At 42.2% G+C, this 20,025-nt stretch overlaps 1 protein-coding gene across 7 annotated transcripts in view; it reads left to right on the top strand.

Annotated features, from left to right (window-relative positions):
• The window catches only part of HECW2 (HECT, C2 and WW domain containing E3 ubiquitin protein ligase 2), a 309,520-nt gene that overhangs the window by 157,758 nt on the left and 131,737 nt on the right, over window positions 1-20,025 (top strand). For 5 of the 7 annotated variants that reach the window (XM_075934226.1, XM_075934227.1, XM_006117907.4 and 2 more), the window contains exon 3: window positions 13,382-13,489. In XM_075934226.1, the coding sequence (XP_075790341.1) occupies window positions 13,382-13,489 (108 nt within the window). The other 2 variants (XM_014570880.3, XM_014570879.3) reach the window with 2 other exon arrangements.

The raw sequence follows: 20,025 nt of genomic DNA, 5'->3' as shown, positions 1-20,025 counted from the left end.
GCCACCCCTGCCGTTTATTCCTCAGACCCTTCTGAAAACATACTTCTTCCAAAAAGCCTCCAAACCCTAACCCTAATGTCAGAGATTTGCTTGCAAACCAGTCAACACCAACTCTTCACCAAAAGAAAAATTAAAATGAATGAAATTAAAATAAATTTTGGATAAAAAAAACACCACTGGAACATATATGCAGCTTTTGGACTCCCTGGGGGCTACAAAGGCTCTCTTGGCCAGTTTGGGGAGGTCACCCGGAGCCCATGTCTGTAATATTTTATAAAAGTGGCCCATGGCAGCTGCATTCCAGATAGATCCAAAGGTTCTTTGGTCTCACCTCACTAATTCTTTTCTCTGCATTTCCTCCATATAAAACCCAAAGTAAAAATGATCCAAGATGCACCATTTGAATTAAGTAAATGTTTGAAAAAACTGCTGTTTGTTCAAAGCCCTTCTAAGGAGACAAAAAATTCTCAGTAACATCCAAGTCTTTTTGTGGGTCATGTCTCTCACAGTTCTGACAATGGCATAGCAACAGTATAATATGCTGCTTATGGAGTAGGATAGTCCTCTATGCAGTTGGTTCTATGCAAATACACAAGTAAAGGAGAGAAGGCAGAGGAACAAGAAGAAAGGGCACAGGAAAAAAATTTCTGCAAATCTCTAGAGTTATAATAGCAAACGTGGGAAATACCCTACACCAGTGTTTCTCAACCTTTTTAAATAAAGTAGCCTTTAAAAAAAAATGGAGTACCCCCAGATCCCCTGCTCTAACCCAATGCACCCACCCCTCCACCAGAGCCAGGCATCCCCAGACCCTCTCTCATCTAACCCAATGCCCTCCCCCTCCCCCAGACCCAGGCACTGGATGTATGGTAACCCTACCTTTGATGTGCCCACTCCCGCCGCCCAGCCCTGCCTCAGTGGCTTGTCTGCAGGGAGCAAGTGGCCCACCAGTGCCAGGCTCGCCGTGTGGAGCTGTGCGCTTCCACCTCAGCTCAGAGCGCCCCCAGCATGGTCCCCGGGGGCAACTGTCCCCTCTTACTCCCCGTCGCTACACCACTTATGCAGGGGGGGTCTTTTGGAGCAATTGTGCCACTTCATCGCCTTTTACATCCTTTCCACATTGCCATGGGGAAGGGGCAATGGGGATGCGTTGTACTGAGCTGATGATGGAGTGGGGGTAATGCGAGTCTCCAGATTCAGCCGCCCTCCCTGCTGGAGCACCCCGGGAGGCTGCCGGAGAGGAAACGCACTAGGAGAGGCGCTGTGGAAGTGATTTTTTTTCTCCCCACCCAAACCCACCCCCCAGGCCTGCCCTGGGTCTCACTGGAACTGCCGCCGCTGCTGCTGCAGCCACACACTTTTCTCTTCTGCGCTGGGGCGCGTGTGCAGAGTGGCTGTTAACATCTAGGCGGACGGCTCTGAACATTCAATTTGACAGACATGCGCTGCCGCCTCCTCCCTGATCCACTTTGCAGGGCAAAATCCCGGACATTTTTTGCCAAATTTCACTTCTGTTGATATATCCCCCAGACTTCTCTTGCGTATCCCTAAGGGTATGTGTACCACTGGTTCAGAAACACTGCCTTACGCTGCTTCCTAGGTAGCCAACATGAGTCATGTTTTACAGCGTAGTCCGGAGAAAAGCTTAACACTCTGGTAGTGCAATTATATTCATGTACCCAAGCAGAAGTGTTTTAGTCTTTATGGAGAGTTGCCAAGTACTTCTGTTGTTATGTATCTTATTATACTTATTGTGGAATTTTTCATAATAAAAAGAATTGAGAACAATTTATCAGTCAATTTTAAGCTTAGAAACACATATTACAGCAACAAAGATCTCTGCAAGCTTTTTGTTCTGTTGACAGACACATTTTCAGTGATATGTACAGCTCTTAAATGGCAGCAATATGTTTCATAACATTTCAAAACAATATTTTTAGAAATTTACAGGTAAACAATGTAAAAATAGCACACAGCCATTTGTGAATCTATTTTAAGATGACTCACGTATTGCACCCTCTTTGCTATTTGTACAAAAAAAATGGGTTTTTTGAAGAATAAGTTACATATGGGAGATGTGTGCGGGACTGCGGGTACTTAATGTTAGCTCATAAGCAGATTGCTTGTGGAGTTGCCATTTGGATGATCTCAACTGAGCATCACAAGATCCAAGGGGCTACGCCTACTCCTATTGTGATCAGTGGCAAAAGTCTTAGGGTACGTCTACACTAGCTCGTTAGTTCGAGCTAGGTAGGGTAATTAGGGCAAGGGGAGTTGCAAATGAAGCCCGGGATTTAAATATCCCGGGCTTCATTTGCATGTTCCCGAGCGCCGCCATTTTTAAATCCTCCTTAGTCCGAGCTCTGTGCCTGCGGCTACACGTGGCACAGAGTAGGTAGTTCAAATTAAAGATCCGAGGAGTAACAGTAGTTCGAATTATTGTATCTTTTATCGCAGGATATACAAAATTTCCCATTTTCAGTATAGCTCTGTGCATGAGTAAAGTTCTGCTGTGTCTTCAGTCACAGCATTTATCATGCTGTATAGTGTCTCAGTGCAGTGGGTGACTGCTATCTGAAACTTTGGGAGCCCCAAATAAATAAATAAATAAATAAATAATCAACCCTCCAGAAAGTATGAGTAGTGCTACAATTATGTCACGGAAGTCGCAAAATCTGTGACTTCCCCAGACCTCTGACATTTTCTGCCCAGGGAAGGACTGCTAGCAGAAGGCAGACCCACAGCTTTTACATGCTGTTGGTGTAGGCTTCTAGCACCCAGCCTCTACGTAGTAGTGGGACCCTGGAGCTTCCTGCATGTCCCCGAGAATTCCCACTCCCAATGTCTCCTTGATTGGTTTGATGACTCATCACCTGGCTCCAGTTGCTCAGCTTTGCAGTATCTAATCCCAAACACACAATAGTCTCTACTCACACATACATTCATATCTCAGGGGAGAATGCAGTTTAGAGCAAGTTACAAGCAAAGTGACTGAGAGTTACAAAGATTACAAAGTTGCAAGGTTTTACAAAGATTACACAGTTGCAAGGTTGAACAAAGATTACAAGGCGTTGCGGCGTTTAAAAGGCTATGCATCTGGAACATTTACAAGCTTCAGAGAATCATTTAGAAATCATCAGTATTGAAGTGATTTAGAAAACAACTGCCCTCTCCCAGCAATGCAGTCAGAAGGAGGTTTTTATCAGTCTCTAAGTCATATGTTGGCAGGACCTTACAGTTTAGTGTATTTCCAGAAAGTCCATGTGTAAAATCAAGTAATAGCTCAGGCGGAGGCTTTTATGCTACAATAATAAGTGTGTTTCCACAGGGATCAGTTTTGGGACCAGTTCTGTTGAATATATTTTTCAATTATTTAGATACTGGCATAGTATTGTTTTTCTCCATTTAAATCATTGTTCTGGGGTGGGGCTGAGGATGAGAAGTTCAGTGTGCAGGCTGCCCTGCAGAGACAGGACAACCCTAACCCTCTCTGACTGCAGCAGCTTGGGGCTAGGTAAGAAGCACCTGTCCATGGCCACTACTGCTCCAGCTGGAGGAGGGGTGCATGTCCCCAGCTGGTAGACAAATACAGATAAACTCTCTGAAATATATAGTAGATAGCTGACCCTTTCTCCATCCCAGCCTCCCACTGGCCCAGTGGGGTTATAGCTGTTCCAGCCCCCATCCTGCTCCCCTGTGGTCATTTTACAGTATAACTATTCCTCTTGCCAGACTCATCCTTTTTCATTTTACAAGAAACAATTGAATTCCAAGCATATGCCATTGTCCTGTCACAACCAAACCCTTACTTTGTTTTAAGTAATTATAAGAGGAAGCTGCATACCAAATTTGATGGTCCTAGGTACCATTTAGGAGGAGTTCTTGAGCACATAATAGTTTAGTCTGCAGAGGACTAAAATCCTGTATTTTACCTAAAGCAAGTGGGTTCAGGATACAAATCTCTGGATGATATGGAACGAGCAGTGATGTACATGAGGTTGAACTATCTGATCTAATGGTTCCTTCTAGCCTTAAATACTATGATTGGAAAAGTATGCAACCCATTCCTGAACATCCTGTGCTTCAAAAGAGTAAGCTAAAAACTGCTAATCCTCCTTCCTTATACATAAACACAGTACAAACAACTTTGGCTATCATTCAAGTGGTTCTGACCTCTAATATGTTCCCAGTGGAGAACATTGGTCAGAGATGACCTCAGTTAGGCTTCCTGTACGGGTGGAATCCTTTTTTTTTCCACCATGGAAAAGGCTTTAAATGTATTTTCCTTTCTGGTTAAGCAGAAAAACACAGTGCCAGCATATGAAAGATAAGAGTTTTAGGAGCAAACACACTCTCCAGTGCTGGAGCAGACGGTGGCACCACTAAATCTCTGACTGTGGGTAGATAAATCTGTGCATACTCATTACTTGTGTTTCCTTGTAGTGGGACTGTTACTATTTGCAGAACGCCAGTACTTGGCCCATATGCTAGACAGAATTATGATCTGTAGCTTCATGACAGGCTGGTTTCTTGTTAAATACTTTCCTCTGATTTTCGTGTTAAACAACTGCAGCACATCCCTGACATGTTGTGAAAGTGTCCCCTAGAAGTGGGTAGGAAGTAGGATGGCTTCTTCTCTTCCCAGTAAAGCAATAAGATTTTAAGTGAGTCTGTTAGCTTATCTGTTATATGTGATTCTTCCTGCTCACCACCTGAAGATTTAACCCCTTATGTCTGTCAAAATTTGTAGAATCCCAAGAGCATAAATACATTGTAAGGCAGCCTTTTAAATAGATCAGAATCTGGCTCTTCTTACAACATCAATGTGGGTAGATTTGAAAATAATAAAACCCTCAAGAATGTATAGTCTTACAACCCGTGGAAGTACTTACTATGTTTCTAGAGAGGACATGTATGCTTTGAAGTTACACTGTATTTTTCTCTGTTTCAAAGGTAGGTAAATTAATTGCAGCTACTAGGAACATAAAAACAGCCATACTGGGTTATACCAAAGGTCCATCCAGCCCAGTACTCTGTCTGCTGACAGTGGCCAATGCCAGGTGCCCCAGAGGGAGTGAATCAAACAGGTAATGATCAAGCGATCTCTCTCCTTCCATCCATCTCCACCCTCTGACAAACAGAGGCCAGGGACACCATTCCATACCCATCCTGGCTAATAGCCATTTATGGACTTAACCTCCATGAATTTATCTAGTTCTCTTTTAAAACCTATTATAGACCTAGCCTTCACAACCTCCTCAGGCAAGGAGTTCCACAGATTGACTATGCACTGTTTGAAGAAGAACTTCACTGTATTTGTTTTAAACCTGCTGCCCATTAGTTTCATTTGGTGGCTCCTAGTTCTTATATTATGGGAACAAATAAATAATGTTTCCTTATTCACTTTCTCCACACCACTCATGATTTTATAGACCTCTATCATATCCTCCCTTAGTCTCCTCTTTTCCAAGCTGAAAAGTCTCAGTCTCTTTAATCTCTTCTCAGATGGGACCCGTTCCAAACCCCCAATCATTTCAGTTGCCCTTCTCTGAACCGTTTCTAATGCCAGTATATCTTTTTTGAGATGAGGAGACCACATCTGTATGCAGTATTCAAGATGTGGGCGTACCATGGATTTATATAAGGGTAATAAAATATTCTCCGTCTTATTCTCGATCCCTTTTTTAATGATTCCTAACATCCTGTTTGCTTTTTTGACTGCCGCTGCGCACTGCGTGGACATCTTCAGAGAACTATCTACAATGACTCCAAGATCTCTTTCCTGATTAGTTGTAGCTAAATTAGCCCCCATCATATTATATGTATAGTTGGGGTTATTTTTCCCGATGTGCATTAATTTACATTTATCCACATTAACTTTCATTTGCCATTTTGTTGTCCAGTCACTTAGTTTGGTGAGACCTTTTTGAAGTTCTTCACAGTCTGCTTTGGTCTTAACTACCTTTAACAGTTTAGTATCATCTGCAAACTTTGCTACCTCACTGTTTACCCTTTCTCCAGATCATTTATGAATATGTTGAATAGGATTGGTCCTAGGACTGGCCCTTGGGAAACACCTATTTACTCCTCTCCATTCTGAAAATTTACCATTTATTCCTACCCTTTGCTTCCTGTCTTTTAACCAGTTCTCAGTTCATGAAAGGATCTTCCCTCTTATCCCATGACAACTTAATTTACGTAAGAGCCTTTGTTGAGGGACCTTGTCAAAGGGTATGTCTACACTAGCTTGTTAGTTTGAGCTAGGTAGGCAAATGAGGGCAACTGGAGTTGCAAATGAAGCCCGGGATTTAACTGTCCCGGACTTCATTTGCATGTTCCCGGGCACTGCCATTTTTAAATCCCCTTTAGTCCGAACTAACTGCCCGCGGCTAGACGCAGCAGTTAAACGTTAATTCGAACTAAGTCTTTAGTTCGAATTAACTGTTACTCTCAAATTACTGTCCTGGTCAGGTGGTCGATAATAGATCCCTACTGTTATATTCTTATTAGAGCAGGGAATTGCTATCATAGCAATTCTATGGAACATGTTGATTCATTTAAGATTTTTACTTCATTTGATTCTAAATTTTCTTTCACATATAGTGCCCTTCCCCCACCCGCACGACCTGTTCTGACCTACTATCTCTGTCTAAACAGTCTCCCAATAAGTGTTTGAGCCTGATCCTACAAACCCTTGGTCAAGTTTGTAGACCAACCAGGGGCATTGAAACCCTCAGTGGGATCCTGGGCAAGGTGTGGGGGGGGGGCCCACATCATGCTCCTGGACATGCTGGGTCCGGTGGAAGGTGTGGGGCCTGGGGCAGCCAGTACCCAGGAAGACCTCAATGCCACCCGGAGCACGGCTTCCCTTTCCTCAGCCTTTAATGCTGCTCCGATCACGTAGTGTAATGCTCTGGGGGTGTTTTAAAGGGCCCAGGGCTCCAGCTGCGCCTGCTGCCACAATGGCATTGGCCAGGAGCTCAGGATCCTTTTGAATCGCTGGGCACCAGGGAAGTTGCCCCATTTACCCTCCCTATTGGAGGGCCTGACACCAACTGAGCCACTGTGGGAGCAGCTCATGTGAGGATTAACGATTTACACAGAGGAGAGTCGCACTCTTTAGCTCTCAAGGCAAGGGTGGGAAACCTTTTTTGGGTCAGGGGCCACTGATTCACAGAAAAATCAGTCTGAGGCTGTACACAAGTGAGAAGCAAAAAAGCCAAAACAAACCCCTCGCTGACATGGCCCCTGACTGAGAAGAAGAAAGACATTCCCTTCATTCCCCTCATGCACCAGAGCCTAGGGCAGGGGTGGACAATTTTTGGCAGGGAGCCACTCCAAGATTTTAGAAAGTGGTCAAGGGCTATACTTTTCTGTGGAGGAGATGTGAGGTCTCGGATGGAGGTTGGGTGCAGAAGGGCGCACGGTGAGGGACTGGGGTGCAGGCGATGGTGTGAGGTCTCAGAGGGAGTTTGGATGAAGGAGGGGGTTGTGACTTGGGTCAGGGGATTTGGGTGCAGGGTCTGGGAAGGTGTTTGGGTGCAGGAGAAGATTCTGACCTGCAGGAGGGATGTAGCCGCGGGTACAGGATCTGGGAGAGAGTTGTGACCTGGGACAGGGGGGTGCAAAAGGCTTGCATGGTGACCTGGGGGAAGGAGTTGGAGTACAGTAAAGGGCACGGGTGCAGGAGGCAGGCTGTGGCTGAGAGGCTCTTACCTAAGTGTCTCCTGGCTAGCAGCCCTGTAGCACTCTCAAGGCAAGCTGGACTTCCTGCCTCCTGCAGCCTCAGATCACTTGAAACCGCAGGCTGCTCCCTCCATGTGGCTCTCAGCTCCGAGAGGGGCAAGAGGTTTGTGTTGCCCCCACCCTCCCAGCTATTCTCTTAGCTCCTATTGGTTGGTTGTTCCAGCCAATAGGAGCTGAGGATTGGGCTGGGGGTGGGGAGATCATGCAAAGCTTCCCCCTGCCTGCACAGACTGTGCTTCAAAGCCACTGCTGCTATGCACCTGAGGGTCTGTGGGCTGGATCTACTGGCTTGGTGGGACAGATCTGGCCCGTAGGCCATATTTTGCCCAGCCCTGGCCTAGGGGGACCCAGGCTAGTAGATTTTGTGTGCTCCAGCCCCTTGGGAGGTGGCAGGGGGGCTGGGGTGCCAGCGTGGGCTTCTCAATGCTTGCAGGGACTGAGCCTCCAGGGCCAGATCCAGGCAAGCTGTGGGGCACATCCGGCCCCTGGGTCTTAGGTTCTACCCCTGTCTTAAGGCCTGATGCTGACCATAGAATTCAACGTGAGATTTGCCGTTGACTTCAGTGGGAGAAGAATCCGGTCCCTTAGATTTCTGCTATATTTTAAATCTCCTGTATCATATTGTTCCTACTGTTTTCCTGTTACTGCTCTTTGACGCTAGGATTGCATCTCTGATTGTTCCATGATTGTCATGTGCACTGATGGTGCTATGGAAATAACACAGTAGTTACCAGCTCTGTTTACAGCACGCCTGTCTCACCTTGTCTCACCTTGTTCGGAAGCGCTTTTTTTGAAAGTTCTCTTGAGTCTGAATGAACATTTCTGTCGGAGGATGTGGGTTATCGATCTAGTTTTAGTCATTATTAATTGCCTAAGTATAAAGAAATAACAATAATCTCTTAGCACAATAAACATGTGCAGTGCTTTACAAATATGCAGTAAGTCAGGGCTTGGTGTGGAACCTGTAGAATAGATCCTGAGTATGATTGAGGAACTCTCAGTGCCGTTTAGAAAGAGAATCAGGGTGCAAAACTGGACTTAAATCACCTTTTGTGCTCCCTTGATCCTAGGAACATGCTGACAAAGGTATGGTCCAAGTCATAAAGTAGAGCAGCTTTATGCCAGCTGCCAGTGGCCACAAGTGTTGTACCAGATAAAAGCAAGCAGGATCTTATGAGGGGGATAAGGCAAAGAGCCACATTTATTGTAAAGATAATAATAAAAAAATAAAGAAAAGAGAAGCAAACAATGTTGTTTAACTACTTATTCCTATCACTACTTAACCCTTATACACTTTTATTTATATATATATATATATATATACACACACACACACACACACACACACACATTATATACATATATATACACATATATACACATATATATACACACACACACATATATATATATATAACCATTCATTCATACATCCATTCATTCAAGTTCTGTGTATAGTTACCAGCCTGGAAGCTGCTTGTGACAGAATACTGGCCAGGTATTCTGTACACAAGTGATGGTAGTGGGGAGCGAAGTCCCGATCAGATGCACATCTGAAGCTCCTGGTGGGCTGGCAGCAGAACCTTGGACTCTGATTCCATAGTTTTTTAGTCCAGTTCTTATAGGAATTTCTTCCTATGCCAGTCTATGGAAATTGCTGCATCATGCTGATGTCTCCAGGGTGGCTGCCAGGTGCTCATCAGTGATCTCATCTGGTGGACCTCCAGTACTTGGTTTTCTCCACTTGACACCTTTTGGTTGCACTGGCACCTGATGCCTTCTTCAGCCCTTTGTTGCTGCATTCTCAGGCTGGCACCTCTCAGAACCATTCATTCATCGTCCAAGCACACACACACACTCTCTCTCTCTCTCTCTCTCTCTCTCTCTCTCTCTCTCTCTCTCTCATAAACTTTCATACAGTATTTTGTATAATAATAAAAGTTGTAGTTACAAAAGTTTCTGGGTGGTATTGCTTAAAACATTCTCTGAGTGCTGAATAAAGTTACAATGTTTTAAAGAGAACAGGCGTCAATTAAGTAACAATGCCCTTAGTCAATTACAGGGCTTGGCTCCCATAGCAGAGTTAGTGGCTTGACAATGCATTGTTACAATGTATATTTGCAATGTCAATTTCAAGCAGCCCCTTGCACAAGCTTGAGCATGCCCTGGAGCACAGAGGGGGGGCTGTTTCTGGCTACATAGGATTATATTCTTAACAGTTCTAAGTTACATGACCTAATACATTATATTCTAAAGGGGCAATAATAATAATAAATCTAAACATTTAACAATCTTAACAAATAATAATAATAATAAGAAGAATTAATAATAAATCTAAACACTTTAAGTTGTGGGGAACAAATTATGGGGAGTCACTTCCATTTGGAGGAATCATTTTCAATACATTAATATGTTATCCCTACACAAGTAGGAATTCTAGTAGTTAATCAGCTGGTATACGGGAGCATTAACTATGCTGCTTTTCTCTGGCCCAGCCATTATGTTGGCATCCAAGAAGGAGGTGGCCTAGCAGAAACAGATCCTTTTGTGCTGAGGAATCCTTCAGTGGCTGGCAACAACAGCTTTATGCATCTTTGCACCCGCAGAGTGACTGAAAGCAACCAGAACTGCTCTGAAATAAATGGCTTTACAGGAAATCATACAATATGGTGAAATACTTGGAAAACAAAAGCCGGCTTTCCCAGTGAGCTCCCACTGTGTTCTTTGTTGTGACTGACCGGCTGTCATTTCTGGGATTTTAAAATTCTCCTGTTTACATCAGTCTGCTTGACTACATGTGAGACGTAACTCACTCTTTGGAATTCTCCCATGGAAAAGAAAAGGAAGGAAGCTGAGGGAGGATGGAGCTATTGCATCCTGTACCCTTCAGAGGGGAGTGGCCACAAATAGCTTAGTTTGAAGGACGTAATACTTTATATATTTTAACTTAGGATGTTTGAAGCTAGATAAGCCCTTGATTAAAGCAGGACAGTCAATTGTGTGTATCTGATGGAAACTCCTGAGGAGTTTGAAGACATCCTTCTTAAATCACTTCCTTATAATGACAGGAGGAAGAGAGAAAATGCAGAAGCACCTTTTTGAATTGGTAATTACACAATGATGATAGTATAGGGTTAGTTCTTCAACAATGAGCTACACTGTCTGGTTCTAGAAGGCAACTTCTGTAAAACGTACTGCTTTTAATTGGAAACAGGGCTAATGCGCGAATAATGGGAACCATGCAGAATGTGTCTGCAAACGTCTTATTTTTTGATTCTCCAGTTCATTTATTGGGTCTGATATGAAGGAATGCATTTTAGGATCAGCAGAGGTCCTTTGCAGTAGTGAGGTAAGGCTAGAATGTGCAGTGAAGTGTGGATTCTTAACAGTCAAATTTATTAAATAAACTTTCCACGTGACATTTTTTTTCCCTTGGAAAGCCTGTGAAATGTTCACAGTCCGCTATGGAGAATTAATTGGCTTTTATTATCAGAGTTAGTCACTTAGCATTTGGAAGTACGGGAAGGTTGAAAAAGTCTCCGAACTGCATTTAGTGCATTTTAAATGGATTGCTCTCATACAGTTTATTTAGAGACTGGTTTTCCAGGGATGCTTTTGTTCGTGAGATGTAATTTGCTTCCTAAACTTTAAGAGGAGTGAGGCCTTGGGATTAAATTTGTATTCCGCTCTTAAATGTGTGTTTGATTCCACTTTGATTGCTTTTAAGTTTCTCTCTCTCTCTTTTTTTTTTTTTTATTTTTTTTTGCTGTAGCAAAGAAGTGAGGTTGCCTCACTGGTTAAAGTATGCATATAAGAGTCTCTAGTGAATGATATGATGCTTTTTTTTTTTTTTTTTTTTTTAAACCAAAGAACTCTCTAATATTACAAAACTATGTTTCTTTTTGCATTGTATCAAAATGAGAACTGTCAGTGTGAAAAGGTAGGGACAGAAATGTGTGCTTAATAAAAATATGAGTGTGTTTAAGTATCAAAATTAGAATTAGGATTGAAGGTTTCAATGCAGCGCTATAAAAAAGGATGGATGTTAAATCCCCAGGATTTCACTGAAAATCTCATCCTAGAGTTCTACTAGTGATTGGTGTAAAATTAAGTCCTGATGTTTTGCATTTCTGATCAATAATTTAAACAAGCAATTGAACAGTCTAGTAAAAAAGAAAATATTTAGTGAAAATGTAAACTTGAGAAAAATAGAAGAGAAGATGGTTCTTTATCATATATTTACTAAAGAAACTGATGTCAGGTCAGTGAAACTCACTCTGAAAAAAAGATATACACGTTAAAGGAAAATACTTGCTGTACATCTGCTTCTGCAGATTGGGTGACATGTTAAGAGGACAGCTGAGAGAAATAACCGGTCTTAGAAAGATGCTTTGAAACTTTCCTTAAATTGAGATTCACTTCTGTAATACATCAAAGCACAAAGCCACCCGTTTCCCCTCCCTTGATAAATAAATGTGGAATGTGTGTAGTCTTCAATGTGCAATAATTTATTGAAACTCATCTAAAATGCTGAGTGGCTTAAAGTTCTGAAAAATGTAATTTAAGGATTTTTTTTTTCAAAGAGGAGCATAGGTAAGTGAACAGTAAGTTGTCACTTGGGGAAAATCTCTTTTTATTGATGCCAAAGACCATAATGTTAATTAATTTAAAAGAGCAACATTTTCTCCTCCCAAACCTCCTTTTACTTCTTCACAGATGCCCTGCATGCTACTAAGTGCCTGTTCCTGTATATAGTTGAGAACATCGCAGAGGTTTTGAACACTGTGAATGCCTACTGGAGTCAGCTAAGAACTGAGAGTGCTGAGCTGCCTTTCAGCAGTTGCTCGACATCATACAAGACTAGATTTTAGGAGCATTAATCCTAATGCTGCTTTCTTCTCTAAGGGATATAACTTATTAAAAAAAGAGATTATTATTAAAAAGAGATTGAGGCACCTCAACTCTTACCTTGCTGCTCTGTCTGTTGGATTTCACGATATTACAGATGGATTGTCACAGAACTGAGAGAGACTGCTCTGATGAGGAAGTATAATGTGGCAACTCTAAGATGTGGTGTTTTCAGTTGCAATGTGCTGCTTGCTCCCATTAGCCTAGATACTGAAAGTAACATGAAGTAAAGTTTTTGGAATTTAACACTTTGCCTTTTCAGGTTACCTTTAATAAGACACTATACGCTGATTAGTTCTATATGTCTGGTCTCTTTACATAAATTGATATGAATACCAGCAGTGAAGTGAAAGGCCATTTATCACTGATGGTTTAATCTGATATCTTGAAGTCTCTATTTGAATCCCAATTAGCATTGGAAAGAATCCACCACAAGCAACCGTTTTCTTCTGGGCAAGATCCATGATTAATGGTCTTCTGATTTAATGTGACTCTCTAAAACAAAAAACAAACAAACAAACTTGGTGAATTATAAAGAAAAGGGGTTACTTACCCAAGAACTGTGGTTAATTAAATGTGAAAGAATGTTAAGGTCTCTCTTTCTTGTTGCTAGCTCTTTCCTGGGTACTCTCACCTGATACATATCTGAGTCATGTGAGAGGGGCAGAATCCACTGATCCCAATAGTTACCATTTTACAGACTAGGATTTTCTGTTTACTTTTCCAGATGAGAATTCTCCTGCCAATTTCTGGGATTCCAAGAACCGGGGAGTGACGGGAACGCAAAAAGGACAAATTGTTTGGCGAATTGAGCCTGGCCCCTATTTTATGGAACGTAAGTACCTATGAGTAATATAGGGTGGGCATTGACAGAGGCAATCAGTCCCTGGAAGTTGTTAGATGCTGTGACTTTTTGTCAACAGTTTGCTAAAGCAGCTTATGGTTAGTAATATTTAACATAAGAACGGCCATACTGGGTCACACCAAAGGTCCATTTAGCCCAGTATCCTGTCTGCCGACAGTGGCCAATACCAAATGCCCCAGAGGGAGTGAACACAACAGGTAATCATCAAGTGATCCCTCTCCTGTCATCCATTTCCAGCCTCTGACAAACAGAAGCTAGGAACACCATTCCTACCTGTCCTGGCTAACAGTCATTGATGGACCTAACCTCCATGAATGTATCTAGTTCTTTTTTGAACCCTGTTAAAGTCCTACTCTTCACAACATCATCTTTCTGTGTCTGACAGTTATTTTAAAATCACCTTTGTTTAGCTGCATTGGAAAGGAAAACAGAACAGAGCCTTGAGTTTCTCTTTGTGTGGTCGGTATTGCCATATGTGGGGGTGCTATGTAGTGCTCCTGCAGTGCAAGCGGGGCAGGGCTGGTGAATTTCACTTTTGGTTATTCTGGGCAAGGGATGCCAGTACAAGGACATGGATGTTAGTCTATGTCAGGGGCAGGATTCCGGTGTGAGGGGCACAGATATTAGTGGGAGGGAGAAGAATCCCAGCACAAGGACATGGGGGTGTCTGAGTGAGGACTCAGTTTCATGTCTTTTCTAGGCTCCCTGGTCTCTGTCTGGGCTGCTGGATATGGGAGAGGGACATGATCAGCTTGCATGTAATATATTGCCACCCCCAAGCATTCAAAACTCATGAATCCTCTTCCTGGCTCCCTAAAAAGAGTGTGGCTTCTTGAAATCACAGATAAAATACACTTGCCCCGGAGGGAGTTATCTTTTATTTGGCACATGGGGTTTGATGTCTTTGGCTGAGCCAGGGGCACATTTTCTCCACAAACCATGAAACCTAAAGTCTTTCTTACAAAAAAGAAAAGAAAAGAAATAAGAAGAAGGCTGGGATTCTCTTCTAATGCCTTGCACCAACAAACAAGCATAATCTACTAAGTCAGAGTGATCACAGTGGATAGCAGTGCATGAGGCACCAGGCAGTGACGTTCCTAGATCTGGCTTAATTCTAATAATGTAGCTGGAGGTTTCCAGAAGAATAAAAAAGCCCCAATTATCAGGAGGGTTGTGATCAAATCAGGAGAATTGGCACCACTGATGTATAGTCAGTTTCACAAGATGAGTTAATATTGTCATGGCTGTCACCTATGGGACCTCTCCTGGACCCGAGGGACATGCTGGCAGTGGCATGGAGCTAGCAGCCACTCTAGCCCAGCTGCGCTGCTAGAAGTGGTGGTAGGGGCCTCTGGTGGGTTTTAGATCACTCAGGGGAACGTATGGGTCAGCAGGAGGGGCTGGGAAACATGCAGGGCAGGAAATCACCGTCCCCTCGGAGCCCTGCCAGAGGGGGATGCCCACTAGGAGGGCTTGAGAACTGGCACTGACCCTAAGGTAAATTGAGTTTGAGACCCCTGGTCTATGGAGACTGAGTCTTGTTGATAGCCCAACCTGAACAGGAGTGTGTTATGGCAGCAGCTCCTCCAGCTAGGCAGAGAAGAAATGACAGACCCCCCTCACCGTTCCGTATAGAGGGAGTAAGGGTATATATCCTTGGCCATTGGAGCACCCTTTGGATGCATTCTGAGATATGAAGCTGAAGGAAGATGTCTATGCTTACTCCAGGAAAGTTAGTCCACTCTGAGACCAAGTTTATAGTAGGAAAAAAGATACTTATAAATGTACAAATACCTCGCATTTTAAATAAAAGTTGTAAGAAGATAGTGTCTCTACTCCCAAGAAGTTCATGATCTCTGTCTACCATCATTAGTTTCTTTGCTGTGTCCATCTACATAAATCAAGAAGAGGTAGTGAAGCTAAAGTCCTATTGGTATGAAAAGAGGGAATGGCTGGTAGGGAGTGTTGATCCCAGAATTTTAAAACTTTTCCTCATTCCCTTTCTATAATAGCTAGAGTTTGTTAGCCAGCTGTAAAACATGCCTTTCACTCCTATCCAGACAGAAAATGAGTGTTGGATAGGGCTGGATAATGATTACCTGGAGAGAGTGATTTATTGTTATATTTTTATTGTTGTTAGAGGATTTGATTTCATTTGTTTGGGGGTATTTGAAAAATTGTTTGTTAATATGGTTTTAAACGGTTTTCAAGGGTGTCCTAAGCAATGAATGGGAGCTTTTATTGTAGAATAGTAAAACTCCAAATATGTAAATAATGAAATATATGCGGATGATGTTTGTAATGAATATGTACTAGTTCAGAACTTGGAGTATTTTTTTAAATAAGAGGTTAAAAGTAAAAAGTTAGAGCTGCTTAAAACATTTCCAGTGTTTTTAAATGACAACTTTCTGGAAAGTTTCTACTTCATTCATTTTCAGTTTCTGTTTTTCTTTTTCTTTTTAATAAAAAACAATATTTGCTGGAGAAATGTTAGAGAGAAAAAGTAAAACTTTTCCCACCCACTTAATGCAAACATTTAAAAAAAAGGGATTTTTGACCAGCTTTATTAAAAATAGTAATGAGACTTTGAGTAGCGGATTCCAGAAAGGAGTTTAACTATGGATAGCTATCTGAAAGGAGCATACTTTAAGGAGATATTTGAATGAGAAGAATTAAATTGCTTTGAGGATGGCAAAAGAAGTTTTTCCAAGTATAGGGAGCAGCATAGGGGAAAAGGTCATGTTTTATGTATGGGAGAAGTATCATTTCCTCCTTATTTAAACTTATTGGTTTCTTAATACAGGCTGAACCTCTCTAGTCCAGCACCCTTGGGACCTGACTGGTGCTGAACCAGAGAATTTGCTGAACCACGAGAAATCAGTATTTTCTAGCAGCATTACCAACACGTCCACTGCTTATTGAACTCTTAGGGGTAAATTAGAACTAAATAACAACAAAGAACACTGAGAGCCAGGACTGGTGACTGTAAACAAACTTTATGGGACCATGGGAAACTTGGTCATACCCATGGTAATTGAACAGCTGGCTAACTAAAATCATGCTAGACCACAGATGTTGCCGGACCAGAGAGTGCTGGACTAGAGAGGTTCAACCTGTAATTTTGTTTCCTTCTGCTGACCTCAGTATGCCTAGATGTTCTTCTTACAGCAGTAGTTTGAGGCCTGCTTTCTTTTGTGGATGTTAAAATAGCAGATGTGCACATGAAAAGCAGCTTTAAGTCACCTAATTTCTTTATGCCCCATGACTTCTCCTCACCATTACTCGACTCAGCTGCTTTGGTTTGATCTTTATCTAAAAATCTGAATTGGGAGCTCCGAAATGAGTTAAGTAAAATAAAACTTTAAGGCCACCAGCCACCTCTGAAACACTGCGTACAAGTGGTAGCTTCTCTTTGAAGTCAAGCTCCTTGAGAGATACCAGCACCCAAAATTCAAATTACATTGTTGTGCCCCTTCCTAACTAAGTCACCAAACTATAAGCACCTTAGCTGCTGTGAAGTCTTATTTTTCAAATGAAAAGGCACTATCCTGCCTTCTGTAATTTTGATCACCTGGGAGAAATCAGTGTGATAATCTTGGGATGATGTGGATGAACTTGTTAGAAATTCTAATCTGTCTGGCATCAAAGCTGCAAAGACAATTCTGTCACAGAAGAAATGAAGAAAGCTTCAAGGGCTGCTTTGCAACTCAGCTTGCTTGAAAGTAACAAATGTTTCTTTATGGTATTAAAAATATTTCTTCCTGTCTGTTACTCCCTCTTTTGACGTTGGGATGCCATTAATTGTTTGTAGGTCTTTGTGCACATTCTTCCCTTAAATAATTCACTGCTGTTCATATCCTTTGAGAAGTGTTATGTACCTTTTATTATATATAATTATTAATACACTTTATTTTTAGAACACCCATCTATCCCACCAAGTCTCTGGGCATTTTATAACTTAGTTCTGAAACTCCTGTAGAACATTACAGAAACATAATAAAAATCCCTATTCAGAGAATCCGTTAAAATAAAAAACAGTGTGGGGGGGGGGGGGGAGGTGGAGGAGAAGTGTAGGCTAGGAAGCTAATAAACACTGGGGGCAGGGGAAACCTCAAATTGTTTGGCAATATTTTAGATGTAGACTAAGATGCCTGTCTGGGGAAGGCCGCACACTTAGGTCCATCACAGAACATGTACAATTGCCTGCTGACCTGACGTTCAGTCTCTGGGTCTGTAAATGGCTGGTTTTGTGCAGATATCACATACCACCAAGATCAGAGTCAAGTTGGATATTTCAAATATATTCCAGGGGTAGAGATTTAAAACATGTCAGTGTTTGCTTAAAATCAACCAGCCACTTCACAAGCAGCCAACATAAAGAATGCAAACTAGATGTAATATGAGCACTGTTGCTTTTGGCATTTAACGATTATGCCAGTTTATTATGGACAAAGTACAAGCAATTGAAAAGCCCACATCATCAACAACCACCATGGGCTCAACGCTCATTGATGTCCAATGCCTCCTTCATTATTTCCTTCCATCTTTCCCTGTCCAGCGCGGAGTGGAAAAGCCCATATGCCAGTCATCAGAAGGGAATGTCAGTCTAGTATTGTTTCCATGAGCACAGCTTATTTGCTATTGCAAAGTGTCATGGGGTAATATGCCACTAGCAGTGCACATTTCCATTGAGGGCATGACCATGAGTGAGTAGAAGTGTTAGTAATGATACCAAAACTATTAACCTAACTTCCTTTAATAGGGAATCAGCATGAAGGACAAATCATGTAGGTGACAGCTTTTCTTCTGCAAGACTCGTATTCTTCCAGGGTATAAATTAAGGTTACAAATGGAGGCATTGACCTAGTATTTTCCAAACACTCCTCCAGAGCAGTGGCCATCAAACTAGAGCTATATAGTTGTGTTTCATCAGTGTGTGTCAGTGTGCTAGAGTATCAGTGTGCTAATGATACTCTACCTCGTGTTTAGAAATGGGCTCACTGGGAGACTCCATGTAACTGAAAATATGGATCATTGGGGTTTGCCAAATTTAAATATCTGACTGATGACACAATTGTCTATCAGCACTGCTCTTCTCTTGGAATGTCTGGAAAAATTACAAGTAAGCTCCAGGCAGCTCAGCAATGTCCTTTATTTGCTGACACTGTAATTCAAGGTTAGTACAGGTATGTCAAATGCTACTCAGGGCCCAGTGCAACAGAGTAACTAGCTGACCACAATCCAAACCCAGAAAGAGACTTATTCATGACCCTGACAAGCATAGCCTAAATGCCAAAGGCTATCACTCAGACTGAAAGTATTGGCATTCTTGTGCACCTGAAATTGAGTAGCTGCTACTTTCTCAGTTTCCTTTCTGGAATGATGTAGGTATGAGACTTGGTGGTAAGTACTCAGATGTGAAGAGGAGGCGTCATGTGTAGATGGTGAGCATACTCACAAAGGGTACGTCTACACTTGCACCCTAGTTCAAACTAGGGTTGCAAATATAAGTGACCAAAATTGCTAATGAAGTGGGGATTTAAATATCATACCAGCTAAATATTGAAGATGGCCCCCAAGGAATCTGGAATGACCAGTTCCATCTCATCCACTTTTATCAGTGCAAGTTGGGTAAATTGGGTCAAAGGCTCCTTCTGCTGTCCCTGAAACTTACTTCCGCTTCAGAAAGGCTTTTTTTTTTTTTTAACATTGTGTGCTCAGATTCTGAAAGCTGCTTAATTTTAAGAATATGAGTAGTCCCAGTCAAGTCAATTGGACTGGTCATATTGCTTAAAGCTAGGTGTATCGTTAGGTACCCATTAAGGGCCCAATTTAGATTATCTTCAATCCCTCTAGTTCAATTCCTCCACTCACTCAATTTTCACATCCTATTGCTGCCCCTTACAGAACCATCTTCCAGTCACACCATTGCCAAACAAATAACAATAAAAAAGGAATAACTCTTCCTTTCCTTCCCTTCACTCAGACAAACCACAAAAAACTGTCACAACCGATGGTGGGGAAATGGTCTTTTTGTTATGAAGATGTTGAGTTTTGATCCCTGTCCCAAATGCACTAAGCCCTACTCCCCCATCACCTCGACCCCATGAAGAATGAACAAAACTAAGCCAATCGATGGGAACTCACTCTTCTGAAACAAGTAAAAAACAGACTAAAAAGGCTCTCTTCTAAACAAAGACATTAGCTAATAACAGAAAGATAGAGAAAAAACTATAATAAATATGCACATACCAACATCCTCCTAAAATAACCGCAAGCGGTACAGAGGGGAGTGAGTGGGGAATGAAAAGAAAGTGTGAAATAAAGCACCTGCCAGGGTACCATGTCCTGTTCACCTCACAAACAGCTGGTGCCCTTGGTCTGTCCTCTCCAGACAAAGGAGCTGACTTTATGCTGCAGCAGCAGCCAGAACAGAGGCAGGTGTTCCTTTCTTTCGGTCCTTAAGCAAAGGGCAAAAGTGTGATGTAAGCATGAAGTGCAACAGT

This window comes from Pelodiscus sinensis, chromosome 7 (genome assembly GCF_049634645.1).
Source record: "Pelodiscus sinensis isolate JC-2024 chromosome 7, ASM4963464v1, whole genome shotgun sequence".
NCBI classification, from domain to species: Eukaryota; Metazoa; Chordata; order Testudines; family Trionychidae; genus Pelodiscus; species Pelodiscus sinensis.
The sequence above is the reverse complement of the archived record's forward strand: the minus strand, read 5'-3'. Positions and strand labels throughout refer to the sequence as shown.